This window comes from Manis pentadactyla, chromosome 17, assembly GCF_030020395.1.
Source record: "Manis pentadactyla isolate mManPen7 chromosome 17, mManPen7.hap1, whole genome shotgun sequence".
Taxonomy (NCBI): domain Eukaryota; kingdom Metazoa; phylum Chordata; class Mammalia; order Pholidota; family Manidae; genus Manis; species Manis pentadactyla.
In genome coordinates, this window is record NC_080035.1 from 34,343,076 (window position 1) to 34,364,694 (window position 21,619).

Here is a 21,619-nt window from a genome sequence, read left to right on the forward strand (position 1 = left end):
CCTTTTTTATCCACCCATATTTGCCTTCATGAAACAAGATTTGCTGATCACATTTAGAAATCCTAATTCTGCTTTTTTTAGTATGTATTTCATCACATGTCCTTAGAATATAAGCTTTTAAGAGTAGGAAAAGCATTTTTAATCAGCCAAATGTCTACTAGAATACTGAACATAATTTAAGAAACTGATGTAAAAGCCCTTTCTAATTTCTTTTGCAGCTGCATTAAGGGTAGTGGTAAGAGCCCCACTAGAAAGCTATTCCAGCATTTCAGCAAATGATGGTGGTGTCTTGAAATAGACTGGTGCTGATGGTATCCAAAAAAACACAGACCAATAGGAAAGCTATTTAGAAACCAAATCATGGGGTTTGGTGACTGCTTAGAATCAGGGAATATTGAAGTGAGGAGAAATGAGAATTGATGCCCCGAGTTTGGGCTTGTGTCCTGAGTTACAAATGTTGGTTCTGGAGTCCAGGAAAGAGAACTTACCTGGAGGTAGAGATTTGAGAGTCACAGCATAAAGATGGTGCTTTACATGGAAGTAGATCAAATGAACTAGTAAGAGTATATAGAGTGAGAATGGAAAAAGGCCTAGGACAGAATCTTGAAGAACACCAGCACTTAAAGGATGGACAGAGGAAAAAAACTCTTGCAAAAAGAGCAAGGAGTGACGAGGGAGGTAACAGGAACATCCAGAAGAGAGTAGAGTCAGTGAAGTCCAGAAAGAACCATTTGTAAGTGAGAGAGTTGTCAGCATTGGCCTAGGCTGCCAAGGGAGCAGATCAACGATAAAAAAGTGTCATTTGGATTTAACAAGATGCTAAAGCAGTTTCAGTGGAGCCAGAAGGCAGAGTGCAATGAATTGATGAACAAGTAGAAGTTGAAAAGTGGTCATAGGAAAAAATAGATAACTGTTAGGATATTTAAATAAGAGAACATAGGATGATCAGGGAGGGGCATAAGAACAAAGGCTTCTACCTCGCAAAGTTTGAGAGTATCCAGTATGGTGATAGGGAAGAGCCAAATACAGAGAGATGTTGATAGTACAAAAGAGAGAGGGAATTTTCAATTGAACAAATGTGTTGGGGAAGGAGACTATCCAGAGCAAAATGATGGGATTTAACTTTAGACAGGAGGGGCATTTTTCCATTTTGAAGATAGAAATAAAGATGATGTTAAGGAAAAGTAAGTTTGTAGGTTTGGTGGTAAGAACTTAGAGAGTTTCCATCTAATGGCTGTTCTCTGGTGGCAAGACATGATAGGGTCAGAGTTTTGAGGAAAATAAAAGTTGAAATAGCTACATAATAAATGAGCAAAGTACATTACAGAAACATAAAATAATTGCCAAGTTGAAATGTCATATGTTTACAGTATTCTGTGTAATATCCTGTAGTAGCACTCGGCACACTAGGGGTCAGCATGGAGGAAATGCACAGCCCGGTTGATCCAGAATTACCTCCTGCCTTCCTATATATGCATATATACATGTTCAGCTCTCTTGATAAATTGCAAGACTGGATTACCTTTATATTCCAAACATCACCTACATTTTGAAATGCTATGGAAAAAGCCAAAGTCAGACAAGATGAGTTCATGTCATAATAGCCATGAATTATTGAGAGAATAATTTATCCCCTCTACACTCAGATTCCTCACGTATAAATAAAGGTAATGCCTACTTTGCAGGATTATATGATAACTAAATAATGTGGCTGGCATTCCTGGCATGTAACTCAGTGAATGTCATTCCCTTTCCTCTTTTCCTTCCTTTTCAAGAGTCAGTTTAAATGTTGTCTATTCTTTGAAGCCCTCCCTAGCTTGACAAAGAAAAACTTACTCTTTTTTTCTACTTCTTTCCCATAACTTCTTCAGTGTTTCTATTAATGTTCATATCACTATATGTCATTATTACTCATGTGTCTTGCCCAAAAGAGTACCTAGTTGTTGTTTGTATATTAGCTTATCACAGTATTTAACACATAATAAGTAGACAATTGAATGCTTGTTGAACTAATTATGTCCTTCCGACTCTTCAATAACAATTGCGTTGGAAACTGTCCAACAGAATAGTCAAATAGAAAGCTTTAGAAACTAGCCTTTAATATATCCTCATCTCCTTTGCTTGAACATAAAACTCACTCTGGTAACTGATACCATTTCAACTGACAAAGTACAGAAGCTGTCCTATACCCAAGGACAATTTCAGAGTACTATCTGAAAGCAGCCAATAGAAAGTCAGATCTGAGAAGTTTATCTAGAATAGAGCTACTTCCAAAATCCTGGACATGGCACCTAGAGACACAACAACCTGTAAAGGTGTCAAGCCTCTAGGAGATGATGTATATTTTTGACAGATTCTGCTTTAAGACGTGGGATTCTTCTACTCTTTCACTCAGTGCTTCTACCAATAATCTGTCTCAGGATCCACAGGCATTTCAGTTAGTATTTAACCAAATTAACCAACCACTCCTTACCAAGTACCTAGAATGTGCAAGGCCCCATACTTGCTGAATGTTGGACTAACTCCCATTAGGCCACATAACTTGCCTCTTACTGCAGTGTATGTCACTTAACAAAACAAACCCTGCAGTTATGCAGGTTTCTTAAAAGTTAAGTCAGAGTATAATTATCATTCTTTCATAGTATGTTTGTGTTCCACAATTCTAACTCGTATGTTCTTTGTGATTTCTCGGAAAGTTTCAGGGACATTTCAGCATCACGAGTGCTCCTTAGGCAATCCACTTCATAAAGGGTTCAAATAAATTACATATTTCTATATGTGTGTCATTCTTTTTGTCTCATACTTAACTGTTTTGAAATTTTCTTAAGAATACATTTTTACATGTTTTTCTCAGACACCTATTTAGTTAAACTTTACAGTCAGCATGGCTTAAAAAACCAAAACACTGAGTGGATAAGGTAGTTTTTCTTTAAATGAAGATATAATTATTTCTCAGATTCACACCTTTCTCATCATAGCATTGCTCTTCAAGTTAAAATTTGTTTTGATTTGCTGGTTGTAAATGAGTGTTTAAAAGAAAGACAATTATTATAGTAAAAACTGAAACACATACAGTATAAGTCATATTTTCCATTCAAAGTTTTAGAACACTTATTTTTTTCTATAAAAGGGTATATGAATTCAGAAATTCATGGAATAAAATACTACAAAAAATACTCCTTTCATATGCTGAACTTACACATACTTTAGGTATGACAGAACCAAACCTATTGTGTAGCACTAATAATATCTTGAATTTTATAACTTCTTTCTACCAAAATGTTAAAAAACACTTGCAGATTGTTTGGAAGTTATCCTACCACCTAGGGATCAGCTATACATTGCTTTCAACCAAATATACCTTGGTATAAAGAGTCAGAGAAAGGAAAAGTTTTGAATTATCCCTCCATACTGAGAGAGAGGTAGCCTTTTGCTTATGCCTTCTAGAATTTGAGAGCATTAAGCTTTTCCCAAAAATAGGTATTTTTCAGCTTATAAGACTGTTTAATATTTACATATTACTTTGTAGTTCTTTTTATACTCATTGATTTCACATACACCTCACAAGAGCCTTATGATGATTCTATACCCATTTCATAAAAGCAGCAACTGAATCTCAGTTGTCCTTTCTGTAGAACATTAACTATGCTCAATTTTGAGTTGCATAAAAGACACCTGAATTTCTTTTAGATTGTACTCCGTGGACCTCTGTATTTATGTGGACTTGTATAGAACTGAGTAGAATTAGGTCAAATCCTATTGGCTTCTTTAATCTTTGAATCATCATCTTTAAAATTATAGATATCTTTGTTGTGTCCTGAAAGTAAAACTCATATGGGTATGGGTGTGTTTTATTTTTTTTAATTTTTGTAATAAGTTACACACAATAAACTGCACAAATCTTACTGTACAACTTTATGAATTTTGACGTGTATGTATATACTCAAGTAACCATCGCCCAGATCAAGATATCACTCTCAAAACACAATTGTTTGAATTATCTTTTTTTTTTAATTGAAGTATTGTTGACATACAGTCTTATACTGGTTTCAAATATGCAACACAGTGGCTCAATAGTTTCAATATTACTAAATCCTCACCCCACTAGTATTTAATTACTAGCACAGTTACTATTTGTCAACATAGGAAAATGTTACAGAATCATTGGCTATATTCTGATTCACCTTATATTATGATTGAGAATTTCTGTGCCCCTTTATCGTCCTCATCCTCCTCACCTTCCCTCCCCAACCCCTCCCCCATGGTAACCGCAAGTCACATCTCAGTGTCTGTGAGTCTACTGCTGTTTTGTTCATTCTGTTTTGCATTGTATTTATATTCCACAAATAAGTGAAATCATATGGTATTTGCCCTTTTCCACAGGGCTTATTTCACTTAGCATAATATCCTCTAGGTCGATCCATGGCAGGATTTCATTTTGTTTATGGCTGAATAGTGTTCCATTGTGCATATGTGCTACCTCTTCTTTACCCATTCATCTGTTGATTGACACTTACGTTGCTTCCATATCTTGGCTATTGTAAATTATGCTTCAACAAACCTAGGGGTGCTGTATCTTTTCACACCAGGGATTTCGTTTTCTTCAGGTAAATTCTAGAAGTAGAATTACTGGGTCAAATGGTATATCTTTCTATTTTTAGTTTTTTGAGAAACCTCTGTACCTGCTTTCCACAGTGGCTGCACCAATTTTCATTCCCACCAACAGGTGGGTTTCCATTTCTCCACATCCTCACCAACACTTATTATTTCTTGTCTTTTGGAATAGTGGCCATTCTAACTGGTGTGAGGTGATACTTCATTGTGGTTTTGATTTGCATTTCCCTGATGATTAGCAATGTGGAACATTTTTCATGTGCCTATTGGTCATCTGTACTTCTTCTTTGGAGAAATGTTCAGGTCTTCCACCCATTACTTAATCAGGCTATTTTTTTTTTCATTGTTGAGGCATATGAGTTCTTTGTATATTCTGGATGTTAACCCCATATCAGATGAATCATTAAAAAATATATTCTCCCATAAGAAAATATAAAGGTTGCCTTTGTGTTCTGCTGGTGGTGTGCTGTACAAAAGCTTTTTAGTTTGATGTAGTCTCACTTTTTCATTTTTAATTTTGTTTCTCTTGCCCAAGGAGATGTGTCCAGGAAAAAAATTGCTCATGCTTTTATTCAAGAGATTTTTGCCTATGTTTTCTGCTAAGAGTTTTTTATGGTTTCATATGTTACATTCAGGTCTTTGATCCATTTCAAGTTTACTTTTGTATATGGATTTAGACAGTAATCCAGTTTCATTCTTACATGTAGCTGTCCAGTTTTCCCAACACCAGTTATTAAAGAGGCTGTCTTTTCCCCATTGTTTATTCAGGGCTCCTTTATCATATATTAACTGATCATTCATGAGTGTGTTTATATCTGGGCTCTCAATTCTTTTCCACTGATCTACGGGTCTATTCTTGTGCCAATACCATACTGTTTTTATTGCCATAGTTCTGTAGTATAGCTTGAAGTCAAGGAACCTTATACTCCCAGCTTTGTTCTTCTTTCTCAGAATGGCTTTGGCTATTCAGGGTCTTCTGTGGTTCCATATGAATTTTAGAATTACTTGTTCTAGTTCACTAAAAGATGCCATTGGTATTTTGATAGGGATTCTATTGAATCTATAAATTGATTTGCTCTTGACAATATTATTCTTCCTATCCATGAGTATGGGATAAGTTTTCATTTATTTGTGTCTTCTTTAATTTCTCTCGTGAATGTCTTACAGTTTTCAGAGTACAGGTCTTTCACCTCCTTGCTAGGTTTATTCCTAGGTATTTTATTCTTTTTGATGCAATTGTGAATGGAATTGTTTTCCTGATTTCTCTTTCTGCCAGTTCATTGTTAGTGTACAGGAACACAACAGATTTCTGTGTATTAATTTTGTATCCTAAACTTTGCTGAATCCAGTTATTAGTTCTAATAGTTTTTCAATGAAGTCTTTAGGGTTTTCTATGTATATCCTGTCATCTGCAAATAGTGACAGTTTAACCTCTTCATTACCAGTTTGAATGTCTTTTATCTCTTTGTCTTGTCTGATGGCCATGATGAGGACTTCCAGTACTGTGTTGAATGAAAGTGGTGAGATTGGGCATCCTTGTCTTGTTCCTGGTCTCAGAGGAAAAGCTTTCAGCTTTTCACCATTAAGTATGATGTTAACTGTGGGTTTGTCATATATGGCCTTTATTATGTTGAAGTCCTTGCCCTCTATACCCATTTTGTTAAGGAGTTTTTATTATGAATAGATACTGAATTCTGTCAGCTTTTTCAGCATCTATTGAGATGCTCATGTGGTTTTTATCCTTCCTTTTGTTAATGTGGTGTATGACATCTATTGATTCATGAACATTTTACCAACCTTGCATCCCTGGAATAAATCCCACCTGGTCATGATGGATGATCCTTTTGATGTGTTTTTTAATTCAGTTTGCCAATATTTTGAGTATTTTTGCATCTATATTGGTCTATAATTTCCCATTTTTGTCATGTATCTGGTTTTGGTATTAGAGTGATACTGGCCTCATAGAATGAGTTTGGAAATATTCTCTCCTCTTCTACTGTTCAGAGTACTTTAAGAAAGATGGATATTAGCTCTTTAAATGTTTGATAGAATGTAGCTGTGAAGCCATATGGTCCTGGAATTCATTTGTTCGGAGTTTTTTGATTACCAGTTCAATCGGTCTGTTCAGATTTTCTGTTTCTTCCTGGGTCACTCTTGAAAGGTTGTATTTTTCTAGGAATTTGTCCATTTCTTCTAGGTTGTCAAAGTTATTGGCATATAATTTTTCATAGAATTCTCTAATCTTTCTATTTCTGTGGTATCCATGTGACTTCCTTTTTCATATTTTATTTTGTGTACTCTCTTTTTTTCTTGATAAGTCTGGCTAAGAATTTGTCTATTTTGTTTATTTTCTCAAACAACCAGCTCTTAGTTTCATTGTTTTTTTTTCTATTGTTACATTCCTTTATTTTATTTATTCCTCTGATCTTTATTTTGCCCTTCCTACTAACTTCAGGTTTCATTTTTTCTTCTTTTCTAGTTTCTTTAATTGTGGGTTCAGACTGTTTATTTGGGATTGGTAAAACTGTCTTGTGTGAGGCAATGTAATGTCTTATCATGAAAGTATTTTATCTGTGTATATAAACCCTTTTAACTTTTTTTCATGTCACATTTTCACATCTATTATGTATCACATAGACCTCTCATTTTTTTTATTTGTTTTTTAAGAATGAAATGTGTATTTTTCCCACTACATTTTAGAAGTTTGGTATATTTTCTTTTAAGTACTAAGTACACTTCTCTGACCTTTTTGCTTTTATCAGTAACAACAAGTAAATGACCTCTTGCTATCAGGCTAACCCTGTGTTTTTATGACTGTCTTAGAATTGTAGCAGTTTATAACAAACCAAATAATTCTAGGACATAAGGAAACACAAAACAAATTGCAAAGCTATAATATAAAAATAAGTCTCTGGAAATGTGTGGGACCAAGAGAGAATATTAACAATGATATGAGATTCTGTTAGGGACCATTTTAGCAGTATTTCAATATAAACTTAACAAGTCATTGATCACATATCTAGGAGGTAACACAGAATAGGATGGAAATACAACATTGAGAAAGCAGAGGCACTAGAATGAGTCACACTCTGGAAACCAGAGCTTTGAATCTGAAATATTGACGATAGAAGTAAACAAGAATATGCATCAGAACCTCTCAGATTATACTTGAAATAGTGAAGGCCAGAAGCTGGACAACAACTAGATAAATACTGTTATAAAGGAAAAAGCTAGGCACCAAGAAAACATGTATTGCAGAAGGCAAAACAGGCAGAAGTCTAAGATACCATCCCATAATCAGATGAGCTAAAAGGGTCTGTGCAAACCAATCAGAACAGAATCACAGTGCCACCCTTATGTTTTAAGTCAACAGTGGTAGTAGATTTCAAGTCAGGGCTTCTTCAGTGTGTTAATAGTACCTTCCTCTACCTGCATCACTGTTCAGAATGACCTTAAGATTATATCCAAGTTCAGGAAAGAATGTTTGAGGTGATTATTTATGTCCTCTAGGCTACGACAGCACAGTTGTCTCATATTAACATAAACACTTCAGCTCTCACTAAGCTTTCAGTCATAGATAAGGTATGGCTCCAAAAATGTTTATATCATCTTAAATGTATTTGAATGAGGAGTAAGTAGGCTTTGTTCTGCTGTGCTCTGGCCAGGACTTCTTTTTTTTCCTCTGCTTTCAGTCCCAAACTTTGAATACTAGGAGATAACCAGAGGAAAACAGACAAGATGGTGAAAGAATTGTTTTTAATCATAAAAGGCTGAGTAAACTGGAGGTGTTTAGAAAATATTTAGAGACATATAATAAAGCCAAAGTAGGCATGTGAAAGAGGCAGTAGTAGACTTGTTATCCATGACTCCAAAGGCTAGAATTAAAAGCTAAGGGAGATATTATAAGGAGACATGTTTTAACTGTTTTGTTTTACATTGTTGTTCTTATTTTCGTTATTTGGCTTTGTATTGTATAGAGACTGGGTTAAAGAAATTGAAGATCCCTTCCAAACCTGAAATTATGTGTGTTAAAGGCCTTCTTAGAAGGCATCTGCATTATTGTTGTAATAATGACAGTTTTGAACCCAGAAAGACCTGCACTGGAATCCTAATTTCACTTAGTAGCTAATGAACTTGGCCAAATTTCTTAGAACATTTTAAGCCTCAGTTTTCTCATAGTCAAATTGAAGCAATATTTCTCCTCTTGGTATTTGGAGGAGGGTTTAATTATTATATAGTCTACTTAGCTGCAAGCCTGGCACATATCAGACATGCAATGAATGCTAATTCTTGTCCTCTGTCTTCCTCCTTCAGTTATTCTACTGTTGAAGCAAGGAGACGATCCTAGGGTGAAGTTAGCCTACAAATGGGAGCAAGTATTTAGATGGGAAGACTGAGAGACTAGAAAACCACAGTGTGCAGTAAATATTGACACTGTTCTCTACAAAGTCTGTTTTGTTCGTTGCTTAGAGTGTAGTGGCACTGGCATCCAAGGTGTATTTTAACTAATTCAAAAATCATACATTAAACTGCGCTAAAAATTTGCTTTGATGATAACAAAAATTCTTTTTGAGCACTTAGAGGACAGAATGGATGACTTTGATTAAATTTACATTTTTTTTGGTATCATTAATCAACAACTATATGAAGAACATTATGTTTACTAGGCTCCCCCCTTCACCAAGTCCCCCCGACATACCCCTTCACAGTCACGGTCCATCAGCATAGTAAGATGCTGTAAAATCACTACTTGTCTTCTCTGTGTTGCACAGCCCTCCCCATGCCCCCACACACACTATACATGCTAATTGTAATGCCCCCTTTCTTTTTCCCCACCCTTATCCCCCCTTCCCACCCATCCTCCCCAGTCCCTTTCCCTTTGATAACTGTTAGTCCATTCCTGGATTCTGTGATTCTGCTGCTGTTTTGTTCCTTCAGTTTTCCTTTGTTCTTATACTCCACAGATGAGTAAAATCATTTGGTTCTTGTCTTTCACCGCTTGGCTTATTTCACTGAGCATAATACCCTTTAGCTCCATCCAGGTTGATGCGAATGGTAGGATTTGATTTTTTCTTATGGCTGAGTAATATTCCATTGTGTATATGTACAACATGTTCTTTACCCATTCATCTACTGATGGACATTTAGGTTGCTTCCATATCTTGGCTATTGTAAATATTGCAGCGATAAACATAGGGGTGCATCTGTCTTTTTCAAACTGGAGTGTTGCATTCTTAGGGTAAATTCCTAGAAGTGGAATTCCTGGGTCAAATGGTATTTCTATTTTGAGCATTTTGAGGAACCTCCATACTGCTTTCCACAATAGTTGAACTAATTTATATTCCCACCAGCAGTGTAGGAGGGTTCCCCTTTCTCCACAACCTTGCCAACATTTGTTGTTGTCTTTTCAATGATGGCAATCCTTACTAATGTGAGGTGATATCTCATTGTGGTTTTAATTTGCATTTCTCTCATGACAAGTGATGTGGAGCATCTTTTCATGTGTCTGTTGGCCATCTGAATTTCTTCTTTAGAGAACTGTCTATTCAGCTCCTCTGCCCATTTTTTAACTGGATTATTTGCTTTTTGTCTGTTGAGGTGTGTGAGCTCTTTATGTATTTTGGATGTCAACCCTTTATCGGATCTGTCATTTATGAATATGTTCTCCCATACTGTAGGATACCTTTTTGTTCTGTTGATGGTGTCCTTTGCTGTACAGAAGCTTTTCAGCTTGATATAGTCCCACCTGTTCGTTTTTGCTTTTATTTCCCTTGCCTGGGGAGATATGTTCATGAAGATGTCACTCATGTTTATGTCCATGAGATTTTTGCCTATGTTTTTTTCTAAGAATTTTATGGTTTCATGACTTACATTCAGGTCTTTGATCCATTTCGAATTTACTTTTGTGTATGGGGTGAGACAGTGATCCAGTTTCATCCTCTTATATGTAGCTGTCCAGTTTTGCCAGCACCATCTGTTGAAGAGACTGTCATTTCCCCATAATATGTCCATGGTTCCTTTATCGTATATTAATTGGCCATACATGTTTGGGTTAATGTTTGGAGTCTCTATTCTGTTCTATTGGTCTGTGGCTCTATTCTTGTGCCAGTACCAAATTGTCTTGATTACTATGGCTTTGTAGTAGAGCTTGAAGTTGGGGAGCGAGATTCCCCCCACTTTATTCTTCCTTCTCAGGATTGCTTTGGCTATTCGGGATCTTTGGTGGTTCCATATGAATTTCTGAACTATATGTTCCAGTTCATTGAAGAATGTTGCTGGTAATTTGATAGGGATTGCATCAAATCTGTATATTGCTTTGGGCAGGATGGCCATTTTGAAGATATTAATTCTTCCTAGCCAGGAGCATGGGATAAGTTTCCATTTGTTAGTGTCCTTTTTAATTTCTCTTAAGAGTATCTTGTAGTTATAGTCTTTCACTTCCTTGCTTAGGTTTATTCCTAGGTATTTTATTCTTTTTGATGCTATTGTGAATGGAATTGTTTTCCTGATTTCTCTTTCTATTAGTTCATTGTTAGTGTATAGGAAAGCCACAGATTTCTGTGTATTAATTTTGTATCCTGCAACTTTGCTGAATTCCGATATCAGTTCTAGTAGTTTTGGAGTGAAGTCTTTAAGGTTTTTTATGTACAATATCATGTCATCTGCAAATAGTGACAGTTTAACTTCTTCTTTACCAATCAGGATTCCTTGTATTTCTTTGTTTTGTCTAATTTCCATGGCTAGGACCTCCAGTACTATGTTGAATAACAGTGGGGAGAGTGGGTATCCCTATCTTGTTCCCAATCTCAAAGGAAAAGCTTTCAGCCTCTTGCTGTTCAGTATGATGTTAGCTGTAGGTTTATCATATATGGCCTTTATTATGTTGAGCTCTTGGTTTCATTGATTTTTTTTCTATTGTTTTATTCTTCTCAATTTTATTTATTTCTTCTCTGATCTTTATTATGTCCCCCCGTCTACTGACCTTAGGCCTCATTTGTTCTTCTTTTTCCAATTTTGATAATTGTGACATTAGACCATTCATTTGGGATTGTTCTTCCTTCTTTAAATATGCCTGGATTGCTATATACTTTCCTCTTAAGACTGCTTTTGCTGTGTCCTACAGAAGTTGGGGCTTTGTGTTGTTGTTGTCATTTGTTTCCATATATTGCTGGATCTCCATTTTAATTTGGTCATTGATCCATTGATTATTTAGGAGCATGTTGTTAAGCCTCCATGTGTTTGGGAGACTTTTTGCTTTCTTTGTACAATTTATTTCTAGTTTTATACCTTTGTGGTCTGAAAAGTTGGTTGGTAGGATTTCAATCTTTTGGAATTTACTGGGGCTCTTTTTGTGGCCTAGTATGTGGTCTATTCTGGAGAATGTTCCATGCACACTTGAGAAGAATGTGTATCCTGTTGCTTTTGGATGTAGAGTTCTATAGATGTCTATTAGGTCCATCTGTTCTAGTGTGTTGTTCAGTGCCTCTGTGTCCTTACTTATTTTCTGTCTGGTGGATCTGTCCTTTGGAGTGAATGGTGTGTTAAAGTCTCCCAAAATGAATGCATTGCATTCTATTTTCTCCTTTAATTCTGTTAGTATTTGTTTCACATATATATTGGTGCTCCTGATTGGGTGCATATATGTTTATAATGGCTATATCCTCTTGATGGACTGAGCCCTTTATCATTATGTAATGTCCTTCTTTGTCTTTTGTTACTTTCTTTATTTTGAAGTCTGTTTTGTCTGATATCAGAATTGCAACACCTGCTTTTTTCTCCCTGTTGTTTGCGTGAAATATCTTTTTCCATCCCTTGACTTTAAGTCTGTGCATGTCTTTGGGTTTGAGGTGAGTCTCTTGTAAGCAGCATATAGATGGGGTCTTGCTTTTTTATCCATTCTATTACTCTGTGTGTTTTGATTGGTGCATTCAGTCCATTTACATTTAGGGTGATTATTGAAAGATATGTACTTATTGCCATTGCAGGCTTTAGATTCGTGGTTACCAAAGGTTCAAGGTTAGCTTGTTTACTAACTTACTGTCTAAGTTAACTTGCTTATTGAGCTATTATAAACACAGTCTGATGATTATTTCTCTCCCTCCTTATTCCTCCTCCTCCATTCTTCATATGTTGGGTGTTTTGTTCTGTGCTCTTTTTAGGAGTGCTCCCATCTAGAGCAGTCCCTCTAAGCTACCCTGTAGAGGTGGTTTGTGGGAGGCAAATTCTCTCAACTTTTGCTTGTCTGGAAATTGTTTAATCCCTCCTTCATATTTAAATGATAATCGTGCTGGATATAGTATTCTTGGTTCCAGGCCCTTCTGTTTCATTGCATTAAATATATCATGCCATTCTCTTCTGGCCTGTAAGGTTTCTGTTGAGATGTCTGATGATAGCCTGATGGGTTTTCCTTTGTAGGTGACCTTTTTTCTCTCTCTGGCTGCCTTTAAAGGCTCTCTGTCCTTGTCCTTGATCTTTGCCATTTTAATTATTATGTGTCTTGGTGTTGTCCTCTTTGGGTCCCTTCTGTTGGGAGTTCTGTGTGCCTCTGTAGTCGAAGTAACTATTTCCTCCCCCAGTTTGGGGAAGTTTTCAGCAATTATTTCTTCGAAGACACTTTCTATCCCTTTTTCTCTCTTCTCCTTCTTCTGGTACCCCTATAATGCGGATATTGTTCCTTTTGGATTGGTCACACAGTTCTCTTAATATTGTTTCATTCCTGGAGATCCTTTTATCTCTCTCTGCATCAGCTTCTATGCGTTCCTGTTCTCTGGTTTCTATTCCATCAATGGCTTCTTGCATCTTATGCATTCTGCTTATAAATCCTTCCAGAGATTGTTTCATTTCTGTAATCTCCCTCCGGACGTCATCCCTTAGCTCTTGTATATTTCTCTGCAGCTCTATCAGCATGTTTATGATTTTTATTTTGAATTCTTTTTCAGGGAGACTGGTTAGGTCTGTCTCTGCAGTTCCTCTCTCAGGGGTTGTCTGAACTATTTTGGACAGAACTAAATTTTTTTGCCTTTTCATGGTGATAGCAGTGGCTGTAGGCAGGTTGCGGGTGTGTCAGCTGGGAGAAGAAAGTCCTTTCCTGCTTGCTGGATGCCTTGCCCTTCTCTGCTGCCTGTGATGGTTACCCGCACTCCTGGAGCAGCCACCAGGTTAATCCCCTAAGCTGCTGTGGGCAGAGCTCCATCAGAGCAGCACGTAGCCCTGCGGGGAGTTGCAGGCACGCCAGGTGTGCTCCTCCGCAATAGCGGCACTCCTGCTGGGCAGCTGTGTGCCAGCAGCAGCCTTTGGGTCTGGCCCAGGCGGCTGTGCGTCGGGCTGGGATTCTGGTCGTCTGCTGGGAGCACGGCTGCTCCCTCTGGCACCGCTGGAGGTGCACGTGAGCCTTTCCCGCACGGACCTCTCCCGGGCTCCTCTGGCACCACTGACACCAGCACGGGCCACTCCCAAGCTGTTCGGTCGCCACCACAGCAGGCTCGCACGAGCCACTCCCAGTCCCCTGCGGCGCCGCTGCCCCCAGCGCGCGCTGCCACTCTCCCACTACTTGAACAGTGTGTCAGGGTCCGCGCCAGTTGGGGGAATGACTGGCAGGCTGCTTAGTGCCATGAGGGGCTTCAGAGCTGCGCTGCCACCCAGGGGTTTTGGGCACCTTAAGTTCCCCAGGATTCCCAGCTGCTGGCTAAGTGTGCCAAGACGACTTTGTCCAGCTGTGGGGTCCCTGTCTCTTTAAGACTTGCAAAAAGCCTTCGCTTTTCTTTTGTCTCAGGGGCACCGGTTGCAAGGACCTGCCCACAGGTTTTGCTTTTCCGTTTCTCTAATATCCAGCACCCTGTGCACCTTGTGTCTGCGCTCCGGGTGCAGATTTCTAGAGCTGGTTGCTTATCAGTCCTGGGCTTTCACTCCCTCCCTGTCCCGACTCCTTTCTTCCCGCCGGATTCTGGTGTTGGGGAGCATTCGGGTCCCGCCTGGCTGCGGCTTGTATCTTACCCCCTTCGTGTGATGTTGAGTTCTCGCAGTTGTAGATATGTCCTGGCTGTTGTACTGCATCCACTGTTGTCTCTTTTAGGAATAGTTGTATTTATTGTAATTTCATAAATATATATTTTTTTGGGAGGAGATTTCCACTGAACTACTCACACCACCATCTTCCCATGATCCTTAAATTTACATTTTGTTTAAACTTTTAATTATGGTAGATATGATAATGATAATTTAGTTTTGTTTTTTTCATCTATCTGTTAAAAATCTCTACTCCCATTGACAAGGGAAAGGATCTGAGGTCTAAAGTCTGCTTTAAAATACTGCAAAAAAAGTGGTAAGGAAATGGATAAAACAATGTTGACAAAACAATCTGACAATTCCTGAAACAAACAGAGTTACCTTATGACCTAGCAGTTCCACTCCTAGGAATATACCCAGGAGAAATGAAAATGCGTCCACACAAAAACTTGTGTGTAAACGTTTATAGCAGTATTATTCACAACAGCCAAAAGGTGGAAACAACCTAAATGTCCATTAGCTAACAAATGAATAAACAAAATGTGTTAGGCCATACAATGCAATATTATTCAGCCATAAAAAGGAATGAAGTACTGATCTATGTTAAAACATGAATGAACCTTGAACACATGCTAAAGAAAGAAGCTAGTCACAAAAGACCACACTAGTATATGATTTGATTCATATGAAATGTCTAGAACAGGAAAGTCTAGAGAGAGAAAATATATTAGGGGTTGCTTAGGGCTGGGAAATTGTAGACAAGGTGGGACAGAGGTATGATTTCTAAAGGAATCAGGGTTTCTTTTTTAGATAATAAAGTTTTAAAATGGATTGTGGTCATTGTTGCACATACCCATGAATATTATAAAGCCATTAAATTATACACTTTAAATGGATGACTGTATGGTATGTGAATTATATCTCCATAAAGTTTTTGAAAAAAACTTGGCAAAATGTTGAACATTCTTAACATTGAGCAATAGAAACTGAGGGCTCAATATGCCATGCTTTCTTTTACATCTTTAGAATTTTCCACAATAAAGTTTCTTAAATACATTTTGCATAAATTAAAAATATCAAAATATATATTTACTTGGTTTAAAACAAGGTTGGCTTTTACCTTGTGTTACCTCAAGTAAGAGATTATCTGACTTGTTAGTCATGATACATTATTATTCCTATATAAAAGCACTTAACCTCCAGTGGAGCACATAGTTTGCATTATACTTGTGAGAGCTATTTTCATCAAGAAATGCCATCTATGTGTCCCCTTGCCAACATCTTTGCAGAGTTTACAACTTTGAGCAACTTATTGGCATCAACTATGCAATACTGTTAAGCAGCTGCTTTGCAGTTGAGCTGTTTTAATATACTACCACTCTATGTAAATAGTTTGTGCTAAATGGCCAATATGTGTGTTTTGAATTCAAGAGAACAAGTTCTCTTTTTATAGAGATTATTTATACAATAATAGTCATCCTCCTCCTCCTCATCATCATCATCATCTGGAAGTTTTATAAGACTGTCCTTGCCCTTGCCTCTTCCATTTTGAAGAGTAATTATTATACTGCAATATGGTTTTTATTGTTTTATTTTAGTTTTATCTGAAGTTTTAATTGTATGACAGATGCAATTCTAATGAGTGGTTAATTTTAATGAATGGTTCATTCATTCTTGAAGTTACTGTATTATCTTATGTATTTGATATACTAGAATTATATATGTGTATATGCCATTATCAGTATAGGAGCATATCAGGATTAATGAATATTATTATAAACCAGACTGTTATAAAATAGTACTTAAAAGTCTCAAACAAGTGGTAGAAGGAAAACAGGATTGGGGCGTGGTATTTTTTCAGTATTAAAATTTTATAATGAATAGGTATTCTATAATTTTACAGAACAGGAATTTTAAAAAATATTTTGAGAAATGGCTTTCTAAATTTAGGGGGCATTTGCCTAGAATAGGTTAGAACTGCCAAAATGAAGGGGCTCCAGATTGGGACACTACCCATTTTGTCATTTTGGAGAAGAAAGCCCACCTTCAGCCTTAGGACCCTAGAGTAAAGCCTGCCTGACAGATTTACTTGTCCACGTGTTCAGAGGTTGTGCCCAACTGTCTCATTCAGATGAATGGCCCATAACAGCAGAAAGAAAACATTTAATCTGGTCTTTTGTTCATTAATTGGATCACATACCAATGACCATCAGAAACTACAAAGAAGTTAATAGCACAAAAGGGAAAAATCACAATAAACAGAGAAACTGACTCCCCTCTCCAGAGGAAAGAAAAATATCTGTAGCGGAAAAGAACTTACAAAGTATTATAATTAGCTTCTTCAAAAAGATTTGAGAAAATAGCATTTCCATTAAATAAAGTGAATGAAAAATAATTTATATTTGAAAAAATTGTTAAAATCAAAATCATGAAATTATTATAAGTAAAAATGGCAGTAGAAAGATGTGAGGAAAAGTCAACAAACTCACCTAAAGCTTAGAAAAAAAGTAAAAAGGTGGAAATCAGGCTAAAACTAAACAATATAGAAGATACCTGAGAGACCAAGAAATAAGAATCAGCGTGGCATCATAGTTCTCAGAAATTTGACTTTAGAAAAGATAGAAAAAATACTATCAAAGTTCTGAAGGAAAGCACAGTACTTTCCTCCACAGTACCCTCTCTCAGAAAAGTATTAGATTGTATGCCATCAAATATCAAAAAAAGATGCAAGAAATATTGGAACTTGCCAGAATATGCAATAAAAATAAATTTTCAGAATAACAACTGTGCATCTTATACAGTCAGTGCAAAATTGATTCCAGCAAACAGCATGATTAAGATTACCTAGATAATTAGGTAGCATCAAAAAAGGCATGTTTCCATCAGTGAGAAAAAAAGTTGAGGTGGGGGAGCAGGAACTCTAAGAAGAGGGAGGAAAATCTCTGTAATAAAATCATTGTCCACATAAGAACCTAAGTAAATGGCATGATTTTGAGCAGCAGATGTAAGAAAAAGAATCCAGTCAAACTTGATACTTGAAACATTTTCTTTGAAATGAGAGGTTCTTTCTCTGTGGATCTAATCATGCTCTCGCAGTGAACAGTGTTTACAAATCATTAAGCAGTAGTACAAATAGCCCTACTGACCAGTCAGAAAAGGACAATTATAAAACAGAAGAAAAGAGAATCAAAAGCTAGGGAAATAAAATGCAAAGGTCAAGTCCAAACTGTAAGAGCATAATCTTAACTATAAAATGGAGCCAACAATCAGGAGCCAGACAAGATCATGGTAAGAATCAAACCAGGTTAAGAACAAGTCAGAAGATTTCATTATGATTTCATCTTACCAAAGGATTCTGTTTGTAGTGACAAATATGTTTTCTAGCCTTGTATGTGGTGTTGGTTTATTTATTTTCATTTGTGTTGTTAGTTTGTGAATTGGGAATTTATGAATCATGACCATTTCATTGTTAAGTGTTAATAACAATAAGATCATGACAATTTAAACCAAAAATATAGGCAACAGATACATTAAAATATTCTCTTGGTCAGGAAACTCAACACCATGAAGTCAGTTCTTTCTAAGGTTTTTCTGAACTCAGCATAATCCCACTCCATCCCTAAGAACAGAGCTGAAAAAATACCTCAATTATTGAGCACTGAAACAGTGTGACATAGGTGCATGAATAAACAGACCATTGCAATAGAGTTTAAAGGTCCAGAAATAATAAATCATACTTATGGAAGTTTAGTATATGATAAAGATAGCATCTCAAATCAGTGAGAAAAATATTGTCTCTTCAGAGCATGATGTTATTACAGAACAACCATGGGAGAAAGATTTTGAATCCAAACCTTTCACCATAAGCTAGGATAAACTTTAAATAGATCATAGAGCTAAATGTTTGAAAAAGGAACCATTTTTGAGGGAAATGGAAGAAAGCATGGGGAGAGCCATAAAATTAAAGGTAGCATATTCAGCTACATCAGAATCAGAAAGTTCTAAACAGCAAAAAAAAAAAACACAAAATAGAAAGTGTTAACAAAGTGAAATTAAAGATAAACGGAAGGCAAAAACTGTTGCTTATATGACAAAAGGCTAAATTATCTAAAGAGCTCCTTGAAAACATTTAAGAAAATGACCAATCACCCAGTAGAAAAATGGGCAAAGGATATCAGCAGAAAAGGAAACGCGCTTCAATACGTGACATGCTGCTCAACCTCACAACAGAAGAAATGCAAAATAAACATACCCAAACCCTTACTAAAATCCAAAAAGGTAACACAAGCATACATTTTATCAATTAGAGAGCTGAAGTTCGTTGAAACCAGAGTAGATTACCTAAGTTTACACAATTAATAACAGAATCAAGAGTAGATGTGTCTTTGACTACTAATCTAATACTAAAATATTTCATGTGTTTGGTTTTCTGTGTTTTCAGTATATGGATGGTATTGTGAGTACTATGTGATGTTACAGTGGAATTTTCTTTGTTCAATTCACCATTGATAAACAGGGGATCATCTACATAATCAAACATAATAAAAAAAAGTGTTGTGCATAGTACGTGGTATCCTTTGTAGCTCTATATTATCCTAATAGGAATTTTACAGTATGTATGTCGTTGCCTTTGAAGTATTCTTTACTTGGCTGTCAAAAACCTCGCTAACATTGTTTAATACTCTCAGATGAACAAAAGTAGCACCATGACAACACCCTAAATAGGGGTGATCCCAGTGTCGAATAAACAAAAGCAGGTGACCTGCATCAGGGATGATGTTTCCTGTAACTGCTCCTACCAGTAGCATGGGAAACCCAAAGAGAAACAAAATTACAGCCTCCTCCTGGGCACTTCAGAGCCAGAGCCCTCTGCCTGTTCCACCTGCAACTTCTTCCTTTCCTCCCTCCTCAGCCTCATTACCCCACCTCTCCCTTTCCGCAGCAATTAGGATCCCCCTTATCTTATTAAGCTGCAAAATAATAGTAGGCTGTGGTGGGGATAATTGTTTTCCTACTATTTTATTTCATCTTAATGCCAAGATACAAAAGTTATGGCCAATAAAAGAGGTTCTTTCAGATAGAAAATTTTCTCAAAAGGAAAGTTGAGAGACCTGTCATCTCCCCTTTCCCTTCTACTTAACGAGTTACATAGAACAGGAGCTAAAATCTACCATAACACCAGACATGTTTACCATTAAATCAGTGTTTATGTACTTCAGTTTAGGAGCATATAAATGAAATAACATAATCAAAGCACAAAGAGCCCTCCAAAGGTTCAAATAGTGGTATATATGAGATTGGCAGGATCTGGAGGTACACAAATTCTCTGTGCATTGTCCAAACCAACCCTGGGACTGTAGAAAGGAGAAAGGGGATTCTGGCACCATTTCTTCCAGCTCCTCTTTTGGCCGTAAGATTTATTAAGGCTCTATGGCTCAAACTCGACAGCTCTGTTTTAAAATACCCACTCAAGCTGGATGGTTCTAAATAGAACTAATGACAGCCAGAAAAAAAATAGGCCTGTAGGAACTTGCTCTGACACAGAGCTGAGGTCTATAAACAGATTAAAAGAAGGGAGCAGAACATCTTTCTCTCCTAACTTTTGTATCTTGGCATGAAGATGAAATAAATAATAGGGGGAAAAATCCAACATAACTTACCACTATTCTACAAATAATAAGTAAAGGGGAGTTTAGTCTGTCCTCTCCCCATATGCTTGTGCTTAATGGAATCAATTTAGTAATTAATCATAAATATCCATTAATTTGCAATAGGTGCTAAAGGTTTGACTGTGGGGAAAAATAAAAGACAAAATAGATTTTGAAGAAGGAATGAGTGAAAATTTTTATCTGAATTTTTCAAGAAGTTTAGCATGATGTTAGTTCAAATGCAACCAATAAAGCCAACTAGTTTTCATTTGTAAAAGAATAGGGAATGATGTGCTTAAACAATTCTGAAGCTATATTAAATTTACTACTCGAACTGCTGGTTAGTGGGCATGAAAAAAATTGGGGCTCTTTTTCTCTTACCATCTTCATACTAGACTTCAATGGGAAATGGGGTAGTTTACGAGGTAGAAAAGAAAAAGTGCCTAATTAATCTACCCAACAAATATTATGTGTGGAAAAACAAATGCAACGTGGGTACACCAGTGGATCCCAGATTCATCCCTTTGAATCACCTGGAGATTTTAAAGTGTTCCAAAGCCAAGGCCACTCAGTGGCCCAGTTCTCACAATCTCTTTGGCGGGGGGACACAGGTATCAGTGATTTTTGAAGCTCCACAGGTGATTCCAATGTGCATAAAAATTTGGGAATCAGGAGACTATGGAATGATATATATTTATCACTTGTCATACTAAAATTTTAAAGAGATTCATGTGCTTCATTATTATACATCAATATGTTGTTTTCACAACTTTCTTCATTTGTATGGTGTCATTCCTCCAAATGTTTTTTCTACTTCAAGAATAAAAAAATGTTTTAACATCAATCATTATTAGTCTCCTTGCTAAAATCATACTTGCCGTTTTCTTCTGTTTTCATATGTCAACAGGAACTGGCAGCAATGAAACAGATTCTTACTAATATTCGTAACAAGCATTCTGAAGACAGGTTATTTCTTACTAAAACAGAATCAAAAAATGTGACAGAAAATCAGAAACCAAAGACTTTGAATGTGCCTAGAGAACATGAAGACAATATATTTATACCCAAACCAACACTCTTTGTAAGTACAGTAAAAATTAACCTAGGACTTAATATCTCTGAAATTTCACTAAATATATTTGTTTCTTTCCTCTCATTCACACTGGCTTTAAACTAATTTTTATAGTTTTATGAAAGGGCCTTGAAAGATCTGTATTAATCCCTTCTCTCAATATATATACTACCTATCTTACAGCTGATAGTTGGGTTTTTATATTTCTAGTTAAAATATTGAATTTACCCAGAAATTAGCCTTACTCTAGCATTTAACCTCCTCCAATCTCTAGGGACTA

General features: G+C 36.5%; 1 protein-coding gene across 5 annotated transcripts in view; it reads left to right on the top strand.

Annotated features, from left to right (window-relative positions):
* The window catches only part of PIBF1 (progesterone immunomodulatory binding factor 1), a 258,434-nt gene that overhangs the window by 226,463 nt on the left and 10,352 nt on the right, over positions 1-21,619 (top strand). For 4 of the 5 annotated variants that reach the window (XR_008994571.1, XM_036893743.2, XM_036893740.2 and 1 more), the window contains one exon: positions 21,175-21,348. The exons of the other annotated variant lie outside the window; for it this stretch is intronic. Coding sequence is in view for 3 of the 4 variants with exons in the window: in XM_036893743.2 (XP_036749638.2) it covers positions 21,175-21,348 (174 nt within the window). In the remaining variant the exon portion in view is untranslated. Of the gene's footprint in view, positions 1-21,174; positions 21,349-21,619 lie in introns of those variants that run through there. 5 annotated transcript variants of the gene reach the window in all.